General features: G+C 45.3%; 7 protein-coding genes and 1 non-coding gene across 8 annotated transcripts; 3 read left to right on the top strand and 5 right to left on the bottom strand.

Annotated features, from left to right (window-relative positions):
- Nucleotides 1–863: 863 nt before the first annotated feature.
- Nucleotides 864–3,190, top strand: V1513DRAFT_476705 (uncharacterized protein; the record flags this gene model as incomplete). The annotated part of the gene is made up of 3 exons (XM_066900218.1): nucleotides 864–894; nucleotides 957–1,108; nucleotides 1,209–3,190. 3 exons carry the CDS (start codon nucleotides 864–866, stop codon nucleotides 2,844–2,846), a joined length of 1,821 nt encoding a protein of 606 aa, XP_066756589.1. The 3' UTR covers nucleotides 2,847–3,190.
- On the bottom strand, nucleotides 3,120–4,489 carry V1513DRAFT_461555 (oligomeric golgi complex component, COG2-domain-containing protein). Its single transcript, XM_066899898.1, has 4 exons — nucleotides 3,824–4,489; nucleotides 3,684–3,764; nucleotides 3,505–3,620; nucleotides 3,120–3,453 (listed from the first exon to the last, which is right to left on the bottom strand). The coding sequence occupies exons 1-4, from the start codon at nucleotides 4,253–4,255 to the stop codon at nucleotides 3,219–3,221; spliced, it is 864 nt and encodes a 287-aa protein (XP_066756590.1). The 5' UTR covers nucleotides 4,256–4,489; the 3' UTR covers nucleotides 3,120–3,218.
- A 286-nt stretch (nucleotides 4,490–4,775) lies between these two features.
- Nucleotides 4,776–5,927, bottom strand: V1513DRAFT_435324 (uncharacterized protein). Its single transcript, XM_066896599.1, has 3 exons — nucleotides 5,617–5,927; nucleotides 5,376–5,558; nucleotides 4,776–5,257 (listed from the first exon to the last, which is right to left on the bottom strand). Exons 1-3 carry the CDS (start codon nucleotides 5,840–5,842, stop codon nucleotides 4,884–4,886), a joined length of 783 nt encoding a protein of 260 aa, XP_066756591.1. The 5' UTR covers nucleotides 5,843–5,927; the 3' UTR covers nucleotides 4,776–4,883.
- Nucleotides 5,928–6,079: 152 nt separating this feature from the next.
- V1513DRAFT_455986 (Spo11/DNA topoisomerase VI subunit A) lies at nucleotides 6,080–7,717 on the top strand (the record flags this gene model as incomplete). The annotated part of the gene is made up of 10 exons (XM_066899543.1): nucleotides 6,080–6,122; nucleotides 6,184–6,205; nucleotides 6,260–6,373; nucleotides 6,424–6,527; nucleotides 6,585–6,760; nucleotides 6,817–6,897; nucleotides 6,949–7,029; nucleotides 7,095–7,166; nucleotides 7,223–7,533; nucleotides 7,585–7,717. The coding sequence occupies 10 exons, from the start codon at nucleotides 6,080–6,082 to the stop codon at nucleotides 7,715–7,717; spliced, it is 1,137 nt and encodes a 378-aa protein (XP_066756592.1).
- Nucleotides 7,718–7,760: 43 nt separating this feature from the next.
- On the bottom strand, nucleotides 7,761–9,360 carry V1513DRAFT_9547 (histone acetylation protein-domain-containing protein). Its single transcript, XM_066900640.1, has one exon. The coding sequence runs from the start codon at nucleotides 9,113–9,115 to the stop codon at nucleotides 7,805–7,807; it is 1,311 nt and encodes a 436-aa protein (XP_066756593.1). The 5' UTR covers nucleotides 9,116–9,360; the 3' UTR covers nucleotides 7,761–7,804.
- V1513DRAFT_t5 lies at nucleotides 9,306–9,376 on the bottom strand. Its single transcript has one exon. It is a non-coding gene; the product is annotated as a tRNA-Gly (tRNA).
- Nucleotides 9,377–9,923: 547 nt separating this feature from the next.
- Nucleotides 9,924–12,369, top strand: V1513DRAFT_435332 (armadillo-type protein). Its single transcript, XM_066896600.1, has 2 exons — nucleotides 9,924–11,659; nucleotides 11,711–12,369. Exons 1-2 carry the CDS (start codon nucleotides 9,992–9,994, stop codon nucleotides 12,233–12,235), a joined length of 2,193 nt encoding a protein of 730 aa, XP_066756594.1. The 5' UTR covers nucleotides 9,924–9,991; the 3' UTR covers nucleotides 12,236–12,369.
- On the bottom strand, nucleotides 12,319–13,354 carry V1513DRAFT_467841 (uncharacterized protein; the record flags this gene model as incomplete). Its single annotated transcript, XM_066900118.1, has 2 exons — nucleotides 12,319–12,698; nucleotides 12,755–13,354. 2 exons carry the CDS (start codon nucleotides 13,352–13,354, stop codon nucleotides 12,429–12,431), a joined length of 870 nt encoding a protein of 289 aa, XP_066756595.1. The 3' UTR covers nucleotides 12,319–12,428.
- Between the last annotated feature and the right edge of the window lie 197 nt (nucleotides 13,355–13,551).

Consider the following 13,551-nt stretch of genomic DNA (forward strand, 5'->3'; position numbering starts at 1 on the left):
TTTAGTTACGAGCCATTCAGTTCTTAGTGCCGAGTCGCCTGAAAATGGTAACGAAGGTGCGACGCAGTTTGCCTTGCTCGTTGCTTTTTTTTTCGATCTGCTTACGTCTCTAATCACGAGCCATTATTGTATTGTCGGGAAAATCATCGGCGAAGACTGTATTCCGCCGTCCTACGCTACGTATCTAGTCTGCCATATAAGTTAACGGGCTTGATACTGCGTATTGTAACAGAGGTAGTTAAATGGTGATGACTAGGACACTAGGTCAAACCTACTCGGCCATAATATTATGCACCAGAGAGTAGGCCACGATTAATATCGACTATGATGATACAAGGGAGCCAATTGGATGCGGTATAAGATAGGAGGGAATAGTGAATCTACTTCGAGGTCCCCACTTGCGGATGGAGTCGACCCGGCGCTGAGCTCTCAGGTCTAGACTGCAAATAGACAGATGATCGAGATTAGATCTAGGCCCTTACCCGACCTTAAAATACGAGTTGCAGGTTAGCAAATAGGATTGCATTTATGCCACATATGCCATTCATAACTCCACCTGCGCTCCATTCGCCACCAAAGTGACGACTTATGTCATTCCCCGTTATACCCAATTCGACTCATTGTCCAATATACATATTGGTCCCGTTTTCTCTCACCCACCCGCAACCTGTTCTCCCTCTTAACTACCATTCTACTATCCAACACCTTGCTTACAGTCGTACCTTCATTGTCTGTACGTTTGCCTGCGTGCGTGTGTTGCCAGTCAAGGCCTTTCCTTTCTCTTTACCCAGGTTTTCAACGTTCTCTTCTATAGCCTACGCTACCAGTATTCAATACTTTTTCATTGACTATACCGTGGAACGATGGCTCCGAGTCATAGTACGTCTACATTTGGTTCTACTGTCGCGTTGTCGACTACGCAAGTACAATTAACTTGGTCCTAACTATCGGTGTAGTTGCCATACAACCAGCTGGTCCCGTACTCGAAGCTCATGCCTCGCCGTCGTCCGCTATTGCCCCACGAAATAAGCCTGAGACTCCAACGGATATAGCTGTTAGTAACTGCATTAGGCCCTCTAAGGAATGGGTTCTTCCGCCTCGACCAAAGGTAGGTTCACATATTTCCAGCGCAGAAGTAGTTCCTTTGTGGGCACCGTGGATCTTGCATTGGATGCGTTTATTAATGCTAACGTTATGTTTTCACATAGCCGGGAAGAAAGCCTTCCACGGAAACACCGCCCACAAAGAGAAAGGCGCAGAATAGGGCGGCGCAGAGGGCTTTCCGTGAGAGGCGTGCAGCGCGTGTGGTGGAATTGGAAGAGCGATTGCAAGAGCTAGAGTCAGAGAAGGAAGAGAAGGAGACCCGTTTGACATCTACACTCATGCGAATTTCTGCGGAAAATCAAGAACTAAAATATGTCACGGACGAACTGAAGCAGCAGCTCGAGCTTTTCAAGCAATTCCAGGCGCAGCAGGGGGCTATGGGAGCTACCGGGCAAGGTGTCCAGACACACTTGGCGTTGGCCATTCACCAAGCCGCACATCATCTTGCTTCTCCGGCCCCATCCCCGGGCAGTAATGAGCAGACCTACAGCCATGAAATGCTGGATCGTGTTTTGGAGGAGCGCTTGCCGGTGGATGGCCGGTCACGAGCGTTGCCAGCTTCGACTATCGCTACGACAGTGTCCTCGACTGGTACCCAACATCTGTACGTATCTCCATCCACCGGGACCGTTCCTATTCGGCGACGGCTCAAGGAACAACGGCGGGAGAGCACATCGTCCTGTCAAAGCACGGTCTCATCTCCTCATATTGGCATGACGAATTCTCCGTCGTCATACACTCACCGTTCATCAATCTCCCATGCCGTCAGTCATCCATCCCCCTTGAATACTCCCGATCCCGAGCAAGATTCTGGCCATTCTGATAAATGCGGTCTTTGTCATACTGATGGAAACTGCTTGTGCAGCGATATCGGCATTACGCCAGCGATTGACATCTTCCCTAAGCGGCCACCGTCGCTGGTTTCGGCCACAACTGCCGAAAGTCATAACAAGCGGCTAAAGGTCCTACACGAGGAAGATCTAGAGATGGATTTCACCCACGCTTTCCAAACCGCTAAGATTGTCTCCGTGAACAAGGGCACATATCATCCCCAACCTCGGCACCAGCATCAGCTAAGGCGACAGGACTACCATTCTAATGATGCGACTGATTTCAGATCTGCTCTCTCGTCGGATCAGTCTGAGATGAAAACGAATGTTCGTGTGGCCGATCCGTGCGGTTTCTGCTCTTCTGGAACCCCATGTCTTTGTGCGGAGGCCGCTGACGCCGAAGCGAATAATTCTATGATGGACTCCCAAGTCATGGAGAATAGTGTGATCACAACCTTACCTCCCCTTCGCAACGACCCTCGCTCTCGGAATGCGGTCCAGAATAAGTTGCACACTCTACATCCTGAGCCAATAAACGATGTTACTGTGGCGTCGAGTTCTGCGCCTGCGAACAATTTTGCACCTGGAACTTGCGAAGCGTGTCAGCGGGATCCCATGCAGACGCTTTTCTGCACGTCACTTGCTTCCGGGCAGCAAAATAGTACCGGCAGTACTGGCTGCGGTAACTGCAATCAGCCTGGTGGTTGCTGCGGTGGAAGTAACGGTTCCACCGATAGGGACACGGCATTCATTCCTTGCTCAGCGGCTTATCGGACTCTCTCGCGGCATAGAGGTTTCAAGGCCGTTGAATTGCCGTCTTTGGTTGGCAAGTTGAGTACCAGAGGCGGTAAGGTTGAGGTTGCCAGCGTTGCTAGTATTTTAAGGGAGTTGGATAGAAGGTTGTACAGCTGATGAAGAGAAATTCTGAAAGTCATATTTGGTTAAATTTGGGTCGGAATGGACGTTTGTTGCAGGGTATTGTTTCATAGTTTGTTTTTTATATATTACTGTACATTTGCGGTTCTGGTTTTGTGCATGGAGTAGTTTGTGATTGCTATCTTATTTAGTTGTTGTTATCAATACCTTATTGTCCCATATTATTTCGCGGCTGTACTTATATAGTACAATTAGTCTCTCCGCGTTTTGGAATATTGTCTATTCTAGATCATTACGCTTGTTGTGAATATCGGGGTAGGAGTCGCTACGATACAGGATGCTAGAGAATTGTGCTCGTAATGCATTACTTCGTTCATTGAGAGCTATATGCGCATAAGATTTTAGAAACTATCTCACCGCCCTTTCATACCTAACCTCGTTCACGATTCTTGAAAGACAACTTAATAACTCAATTTTAGAGTCTCTATCTTGTTGGCTTGTTAACTGACCAATGAGCTCTGTTCGAATTTTACTAAGCCGAGATTCCTGTGCGACAACGTATGGATGGTCTTTTGGTAGGTTTTTGAGAATGTGTCTTACAGAGTGGTACTGTGCGGTCAGTGACTTTAGTCTGGATACCAATCTAATTCAAGAAAATATTAGTTAAGTCATAGCACCAATGCCGGGTACGTACGAGGGATAGGTGTCGTCGATCTCGGCGGAATTGGTTACAGATGATGCACCTATGTGCAAAGCTATCTCGAGCTCTTGTAATCCCTGTGCGTAGGATATTAACGACCTGCCAAGATTCTATGTCCATTGATTAGATTGCGACTTCATTCGCGTGGACTGTAAACGACTCGTGCAATGTACCTCTTTTTCTCGTAGTGCTCGTTTCTTTTGTAATAACTCGTCCATTTCTTGTATGACGCCGTTCAACCTCGACGAAATTCCCTAACGCATATGTCAGTTCCATGGCATTAAAGTAATACTGTGCAGGGACCTTCACTCACCTCCACTTCCCTCCGAAAACCGATAACCACGAGTTTCATATCACCAACTTTTCCCGACCCGCCGCTAACCGACTTTCCCAAACCGACAAAGTCGGCATAGTCGCGGTTAATTAGCTCGACTAATTCCTTCTGCAACAAGCTGGACCAATTTGTCAACTGCGCGTGCAGATCTTCTAATCTTTGGTAACGATGCTGGGACACTAAAAAGGCATCTGGATCAAAATTTACAGGAGCTGAAAATGAAGAGCGCTGGATAGGCTTTGGATATGGCAGACCGTTGGCATCGTAGTCTGATTCGCTGTCATCGAACAGCATGTCGTCTTCAATATTCTCCATTGTCGTTGGGGGAGAAGGACTTTGATTGCTGCTGTTGCCATTTGCAGAGAGGGGAGTATAAGGGGGGAAGTAATTACTCGCTCTGCCTTGTGCCATAATGCTTCGGATGCTTCAAGATGCTTGTGGCTTGTATCTGTTGAACAGAAATTGGATTATAAAGGCAAGCTTGCATGCAGCCTTAAATCAGTTCGTCATAGCGACGCCACCGTAATGCAAGTGACAATACTATATACAATTCAATTGCAAAGGTCTTGCGGAGGGGAAGCGGTGACGTACCAAGATGGTCCCGTACGTGGATGATCGGTAATAAGGTGAATTGGAACCTTTGATTGGCAAGCCGAATTGTCAATTATCGGCGAAATCTGCCAACAGTGCAACCGTCGGTTTAGCCGAGCCGCACGGTCAGGCAGTTATCAGCTGTCCTTTAATCCCTTTCGACTGATTCATATTTACCTCTACCTCTTCTCTGATAATTGGGTTAGCTCCTCATAAATTCGCAGGGAATTTAAGGGCGGCATCTGCGAATTCAAGAATGGCAATCTGCAGCAACAGCAGTCGAAACTACCAGCTACCTGCAGTGTTTACCCTTTTGCTCAGAATGACAGATCGGACTGCGTAAAATAAAAAAACATATCTATTTCCTAGCTGGGACTAGAGTCTTCCCCCCGACGATGCTAACAAAACATAACAAATTCCTGTACTGTACGTTCTAACAGCCACTAATCTATCGCAACCTTGAATCCACCGCAGCCCACTTCTTCTGAATGTCATCATCGTCTACCAAGAGCCAATGCAACTTTTCAACTCCGCGGTCGTCCACAGGCGGCTTGTTAAGCAAAACATGAAAATGGTCTATCTCGCTAACACTTTGCAGTGCAGCCCAATTTTTAAACCAAAGCATATCCTCACTATCCATACCCAAGTTATCGCAAATTGTATCCACGAAGGTCTGGATTTTCTGTCGCACTTCCGGAATTATGTCGGCAGTTAGAAATCCAGTCTGTGCTTTGGGAATAGGATTTTTGGTCCAGACAACCAGATGTATTATTCCGTCTTCAAACCCGTATGGGAAATCGTTCATCAGGATTCTATAGTCGTCTGGACCATCGTCCTCTTCTGTTAGCTTTTATAACCGATAAAGTTAAAGCCATAAACCAATTTGTGGTACAATCAAGATCAAAACGAGAAAAGTAGGTATCGATGGCTCGTCACATACCTCTGACCTCAAATAACTCCGTACTTATAGGTTTTGCGAGCTCCTCATCAGGGCCCCATTTCAGTCGCTCAAACAGCACAAAATTCGCGACACTGCCATATTCCTTGACAACTTTCGTCTTCCAAACAAGATACTTCCGCAAGTCAGAAGGCAGGCGACATAGCAATTCCAGCTTGTTCTCTCCTGCTCATATGAGGTCAGCATCGCACTACTGAGGAACAACGTAACAGACTCAACTGACTTATTATCTCCTTTAAGTACTCCCACGAAAAACGTACAAAAGCCTTGTCTGGAAGTATAGCGTTCTGTGCATCTCTGCCAACGAGTAATTCTTTAGGTATTGCTGAAACTTCAGGTACAGTCCTTGTCGTAGTTGCATTTGTTGATGTCATGTCCACTAGCTCACCGTCTATAATCGATTTTTCTAGTCGGTCATGATCTATCGGGGCCTGTAAATTGTCTTTCATACTGGAATATTTATATGAGTCTATTAATATACAACTAGAGCAGTCGATGCTAGAGGCGGGCGTGTTACAGTTAGGTACCGATTTAAAAACATCAGAGGGGATTATGGTTCTGCTGCCCTTACCCAAAGACTTGTTGAAGAACCGCGTTCGCGCCTTTGGTTCGCTGTCAGTTCGCGTAGACGGAATTTATTTACATAACGCTCCCCATATCCTCAGTTTCATCTGATACTTGCAGCCATGAGCGTTGCACACGGTGACAACGTGGTTGAACAATATTTAGGTACATGAGTCGTTGCTTGGCGAGCTCTTTGAGTTGACGAGGGTACTGACACACTTAACAGATTATCGGAGTGAAGAATCAAGGTAGCTTTCATGCTGGAAAATACAACGCTAAATGCTGAGGTAGCGACAATATAGGGAAGAAACATTGGGCAAAATTGAAACCCTCATATCCGATCTCATTGCCGGTGTTGCAGATACAGGCCTTGCGACCATAAAACTGTCAAATCGCCGAGCTGCAGAATCAACCAGGTAAGTCACGAGGAGAAGTATGATCGCAGTGTATTTAGTCCATGATACAGGTTTGACAAAGAAACATTGCATCTCACGACTCGCGATGTCGCAGATACCAAACAAAACATTATAGCGTTTCCTGGTCCGACTATTCTGAATTCGTGGAGATTTGGTTGCACACAACTATTGTTAGATATTTACTTGGCGTTGTACTGACTATGCAACTCAGCGGTTTTAATGCGGACACTCGATATTATATCGGAGTCGCTTACGAGCGGTAAAGTGGTTACTAAGCGCGACATATATTACCGCGAGACTTGGCTCTTTAGGAATCAAGCTATTGTAGATAGGATTGTGGATGATATCGGCCGAACACTGAACGTCCCTCGTGCTGCACTTGGGATTGTACGGATACCGAGAGATTTGAATAGGCATGCATTAATAATTTTCTGTGTATTTAGGTCGCGGCACAAAAAGGATTGGCGTGTGGAACGTTTTGCATCCATAAGAGAGATTGCACTCTCATAGCGGTTGAGGGAGAAGTACAGAGATTGAGCTGCGGAGTGAGATGGGCTATTCTGACTGCCAGACAGATACAGCTGATACCCCCACTTGAGGAGATAAAGTCTGTCGATGTGATGGACGTTGACTTTGTCCTCGTGGTCGAAAAAGAGGTTTACTTTGTTTAAAAGTCTCCTGCGGATTTCCAAATGTGTATTAACGCCTTGCGGATATATAGGCTATATTCAGAAGCCTCTGTTCCTCTAAATTTTACAACAGAGCAGATATCGGCCGAAGCATTCTGGTTACTGTATCCAAATATATTCCTATTGTAACTTTTTGTTTTCCTAACTTTTGAATATTTAGGGAAAGGGCTATCCAGACTTAACTACTCGTCAATTCATCTCAAACATTGCCGCATGTCATCCCGATATACCATTATTTGGTGTTGTTGACTCCGATCCTTATGGTATCGACATTCTGTGTACATATAAATTCGGAAGCCGCGCCATGGCGCATGAGAATTCTCATCTGACAGCTCTCAAGATGGAGTGGGTCGGAGTAAATGTGCTTGAATATGAAGACGGCTGGACGAAGCTATCGGTAGGCGATCGGAAGAAGGCACTTAAGATGCTGAGTCTACCGTGGATGGAAACGGAGGCAGCTATGGCAATGAGGTATGCTTGTTCGTTGCGGGCACAGAGACACACTATTGACCGTTGCTCTAGACTTGAGCTCCAGCGAATGTTATTCCTAGGCCAGAAAGCTGAAATGAATGTCGTGGGGACAGAAGCGCACGGCGTCATCACATATCTTACACATGCAATCAAGACCCGCCTGGACGCGTCGATTACTCACTGATTGCTCTCAATTGCTATCGTACATATATTTTCCAAATAGAAGTCTTCTACCCCATATGACACCATGTAACATGCAAGGCTAACTAAACTAAACTTTCATCTTCTTTGACGCTTTTGTATCTTCCGAGCCGCAATCTGTCTGATCCGTCCTGGTTGCTTGCTGACTTTCACCGGAGCCATTATGAGCGCATGTAGACTGCTGCTGTGCTAACATCGTCCTTGTATGCGCAGGTTTATGGCGTTTTCGAACAAGCCCTCCTCCAATTACATTAATCTGCTGAACAGGTTGCTTCCGATCCGCGTCACCTTCTGGCACAGCTTTCGAGATCTCTTGTGTTCCACGAATGATATGCTGGGATGACTTTGGCAGAGCCTCAATGAATTTTGTAGTGGCATTTCTCGCCAACTTCTCCGTCGAATAATCTGATGTAACAATGGCATCATGGATCTTAGAGTACAACTTATTCTCTACAAGAGGACATGCAAAGCTCGTCTTCTCCTCTGCGTTTTTGTCAACTAACCCTTCAATTCCAATAATCGCAGCAACAAATCCCAGTAGAAATTCCTGCCGCATCTGCAATTCTGCGAAAAACTGATTCACTGTAGTAGTCCCATCGCGTCCGTCAGCGACCAAGACGTCCAAGAACCTTGACTTCGGATCGTCGGGAAAGCTCGGTACATGTCGTAGTGCCAGCTCCTTGTCGCGATCGCCATCAAGGCAAAATATATGGCCCTCCTTCCACAATAGGTTCTTGGTCTCGGAATCATGTGTTAAAAAGCTTTTGACCTCGACCTGCTCTGCACCGGGAACACTCAATCTTGCGCTCTTCAATTCTGAGAATAATGACAATAGAGGACTGGTAACTCTGATCCACCATTTTATGAGATCGCGATCTGACAGCACATGCTTCCGTTTATTTCTCCCGGATTCAGGAAATATGTATTGCGACTGCGCACGTGCAAATAAACACAACCGAGTGGGCGTTCTAGGACGCGATAGAGTCTTAATAAATACCTTCAATATCTGCGTAACAACGTCTCCTAAATTTAGCTTAGCATCCTCTAGATTAGGATTGAAATACCCGGACGAGTCTGCTTTGGAAACGAAGATAGTTGTTAACGGTTCTTTCTCCGTTCCGTTCGTGTCTGCCGATGATGAGTTTGTGTATACCAACAACTCCAGCGCGAGCACATGCAATCCGGCATACGTCAACGTAAGAAAATGAGTCGATAATTGTGTTGACACCAGCTTTTTCAGTTTTTTTTCCTTACACTTCTGTGGATCTTCCGTCAACGACTGCTTCTGAGGCCTGGTCGCGATATGGTGTAGGATAAAAGGCTGGTTGAGAGTGGGTAGATAGCGGGCGAGCCCATCGCTCCAGAAATTTTCATCATTCATTTTCCTTAGCTTATTTCCATATCAGTGCATATAATTGAACTTTCGGCTGGTCTCCCGTATTTAATAGCATGGTTATAGTCACATTTTGCAGCAAATTTGATCTGGAATTCAATATATATATCCGTTTGAAGCTAGAGCCCTGAACCCTAAACGTTATTAAATGGAGTTTATAAAAAAAAAATTTATATAATGCGTCAGCCCGGAGTCGAACCGGGGGCTCGTCGATGGCAACGACGAATTTTACCGCTAAACCACTAACGCCTGTAAAGGACAGCGAATAAATCTAGTTCATAACGGAAAAAACAATTGATCACGTGAGCACTTTCACAATTATGGGGTGTCACGTTGTATTCGACTATCCTATTGTTTACATTTTACATTTATTGCTGCTTTGTTCCCGTAAGTTGTAACTAATAACTAGTACTGGCTTGCGATCAAAAAGGATCACTTGACGCCTCATGATAAAGGTTCACTCCATCTCGCATAGCAGTAACTCGTGGCTGTGGTTTGTACGCTTTAGTCTGTCTGGCCCGGTTTGTTAATATTACATTTCTTCTGGTTTTCTCTGGCATTTCCGACTTGGGATGAAATTAATTATGTAAATTGGCTAGAAAATACATTGGTTGGTAGTCCGACAAAATAGGCCCTTGTTCATATTCGGCATATATTAGACATATATGCCATATATACAGATATGTCTAGACTAGAGCTACATACAAGCATAAGGGACCTGTCAGTTTCGACGAGTATGCAATGGTATAAATGCGCAATGTCGTAGAAGACTTATGAGCGACTTTTAATCTGTAAAAGCTGGCAGCACTGGCAGCGTTTACGACGTTGCAACTTCGCCAATCATTGATCTACCGGAATATAGCAATGGCAGATTCGACAGTCATTGTTCCCAGTCTAGCTATTCGTCCGGAGAGGTCGGATCCCCCGGACCTTCCCAAGATCCCAGAAGTCGAGCGAGAGTCTTCAATTAATGGTTCAGAAAGTACTCCGCCCCGTCGACGCCGACAGCTATCTGAAGGCTATGCACGTTCACCGTCGCCTCCTCGTATTCATCGTCACGGACACGATTTGACAGTAGAAGATCCTATTCGTCGCGAGAAGTCGCTGAGGGCGGACCGTCGCTCTATGACTCCAGAACGAGGTCGCGCGGTCGCGCGTACCAGATCTCGTTCGGTATCATATTCTGGATCCCGTTCAGTGTCGTATTCGAGATCTCCATCATATTCCAGGTCACGATCAAGGTCATATTCACGTTCAGTATCGCGTTCGCCGTCACCTCCGCCGAAGCGGCGTCGTCGATTGACGGACCAAGCCGAATCGGCATCGCCAGCAACTGCTAGAAGACGTCGTCCGTTACCTGATGTTGATTATCAGAGAGCGCTCGAGCGGGAACGCCAAGCCGCGGAACGTGAAGAGAAGGAAGTTAAGCCCTTTGATCCGAAAGCGGAGTACCAACGCTTGTTAGATCTACGTTCCGGCGGTACTTACGTTCCGCCTGCTCGCTTGCGAGCTCTGCAGAGCCAGATTGTAGAAGGCAATCCAAAAGAACATCAAAGACTAGAATGGGATAATCTTAAAAAGGGCATCAACGGGTTGATAAACAAGGTCAACAAGGCTAATATCCGCGAGATTGTACAGGACATCTTTAAGCAAAACTTGATTCGAGGTCGAGGTCTGTTTGTACGCAGTATTATGAGAGCCCAAGCAGCGAGTTTACCATTTACTCCCGTCTACGCCGCAGTAGTAGCAATCGTGAACACAAAATTACCTCAAATTGGAGAACTATTAGTTACGCGACTTATCATTCAGTTCAGAAAAGCATATCGCAGAAACGACAAGCCTGTGTGTATTAGTAGTACTATGTTCCTTGCGCACGTATGCAATTATCAAGTTGCACATGAGATTGTCATTCTTCAGATCCTACATTTGCTACTCGAGCGTCCCACAGACGATTCGGTCGAGATTGCAGTCGGTTTCATGCGCGAGGTCGGCATGTTCCTGGCGAAGGCCAGTGCTCCCGCTAATAATGGAGTTTTCGAGAGATTCAGGGCAATCTTGCACGAGGGCCAATTAGAGCCTCGTACACAGTACATGATAGAGTCCTTATTTTTAGTTCGGAAGAACGACTACAGGGATCACCCAGATATCGCTGAGGAATTGGATCTTGTTGAAGAGGAGGATCAGATAACACATATGATAGGACTAGATGACGAGCTTAACGGTGAAGATATACTAAATGTATTCAAGTTTGATCCGGACTATGAAGAAAATGAGGCGAAATACAAAGATATTAGAGAGGAAATCTTAGGTGCAGATGACGATGAAGGAGAAGGTTCTGATGAATCAGAAGTCAGCTCGGAAGACGAAGGTGAGGAGAATCCAAGCGAACAGAAGAAGATGGAAATCCAGGATATGACGAACAGGAACCTTGTTAACCTCCGCCGGACAATTTATCTTACTATTCGATCGAGCATGGATTTTGAAGAATGTTGCCATAAGCTGATGCGAATAAATTTAGCTCAGGGACAAGAGGTAAGAATTGATAGTAGATTGTTATATGATATATCGTCTAATGAGCTTTAGGTGGAGATGGTCAACATGATTATTGAGTGTTGCTCTCAAGAGAAGATATATTCGAAATTCTACGGCCTTATCGGGGAGAGATTTTGTAAGATGAACCGCTTTTGGAAGTCGACATTCGCTGAAGCCTTCAAAACATATTACGACACTATTCACAGGTACGAAACCAACAAGATTCGAAATATCGCCAAATTCTTTGCACATATCTTGGCATCGGATGGTTTAGATTGGGAAGTACTTGATTGTGTTCATTTAAACGAAGACGAAACAACTGCTTCATCTCGCATCTTTCTCAAGATTTTGTTTCAAGATATGGTTGAGGAAACTGGCATAAAGACGATCGTGGAAAGGTTTAATGATCCCGATCGGGATAAGCAGGCGGCATTCAGAGGTATATTGCCTAGAGATAACCCTAGTGATACGCGATTTGCGATCAACTTCTTCACAGTCATTGGGTTGGGTGCTGCTACAGAGGACTTACGTAATTATCTTCAAATGGCAATGGAAAGGGCTAAAGAAAAGATATAAGGTGGTTTCATATATATGTATAGTACTATGTGAGAAACCAGAGTCGTTTAATATGATGTCAAATATGCAGGTTTTAGCGATACACTCAACAAACTACTATTATACACCCCAATGCCTAATATTGAAAATATGATACAACCGATATTCCAAATTTGAATCGATAAAATGCCAAAAGCTACACGTAGAGTCAGACCTAACCTCGTTCGTCGAATACTCGAGGGCTCTCCGTACCGTGCTCGGCAGTTTGCGGCGCGGAGTCAGATGAGACACCGCCTTTCGCGTGTCGAAAGAGTTTCATGCCCACCCACGAGACCACACACCATATCCATGCTACTACACATAATAACATTATCATTGACGGGTAATACTCTTCAATTGGAAAATCAGATACTTCATCAATGATTCCCACAGACTCAAGGACACCTAGTGACCTATTACTTGATCCTTCGTCCAATGCGGGTGCCTAAAGCAAGTTCAGTATCATATATAGCCTTTCAACTACCCAACACAATGACTTACCCACACCCATTTCCAAACTCCAAACATGCTACCCACACCTAGCACAAAAATTATCCACGTACTAAATAGCACAATCCATCCACATTGTACTGTGTAAGAGTAATCAGTATCGTTTCTCCCTTCCTCCGAATCATTGCTCTTCAGGATCATTCCATTGCCTTGGTCAACCAGCAACCCATCATCACCTTCGAAATATTCATCTTCGCCATCTATATAATCGTCCACATTATATGAGTTATAATATTCATTGCTGTCCTCGTCAGCGGAATGCTGTATCCGACTGTGTTGAACCATCAACGAATCAGATGCACATGATGCCGAGTCGGTAGACGAGCTTTCACTGCCTGATGTCCCACGCGGTGCTCTATAGGTAAAATATTCAATCTCATCATAAGCAGTTTCCACAGTTAAATGGTCGATAATGCCATTCATGCCATTCATGCCATTCATGCCACTACTGCTGTTACTGCTCGTACTGTTGTTTGTTGGTACGTCGTCATTCAATTCGAACTCATCCCTGTCGTCATGTTCATGGCGGTAGTCGCGGTCGTGGTCGTGGTCGTGGTCTGACACAACAATGCTGACGTCTACTGGCTGCATTTGCTATCTATCCTGACTTGCTAATGCCCTCAATAAATGTTCCACAGTATGTTAGTCCTGACTCTCGTTTGGTGAGTCCAAGTCTTGAAAGCAGACTCGCAAATGGTGATAAGGCGCTACCTTGCCGTGCCCTAACCCAATACAGACACATCTCAAATTATCAGTTATACAGATGTAAATAATGTCACTCTTTCACC

This window comes from Lipomyces chichibuensis (assembly GCF_038497645.1).
Source record: "Lipomyces chichibuensis strain CBS 12929 unplaced genomic scaffold V1513scaffold_1, whole genome shotgun sequence".
NCBI classification, from domain to species: Eukaryota; Fungi; Ascomycota; class Lipomycetes; order Lipomycetales; family Lipomycetaceae; genus Lipomyces; species Lipomyces chichibuensis.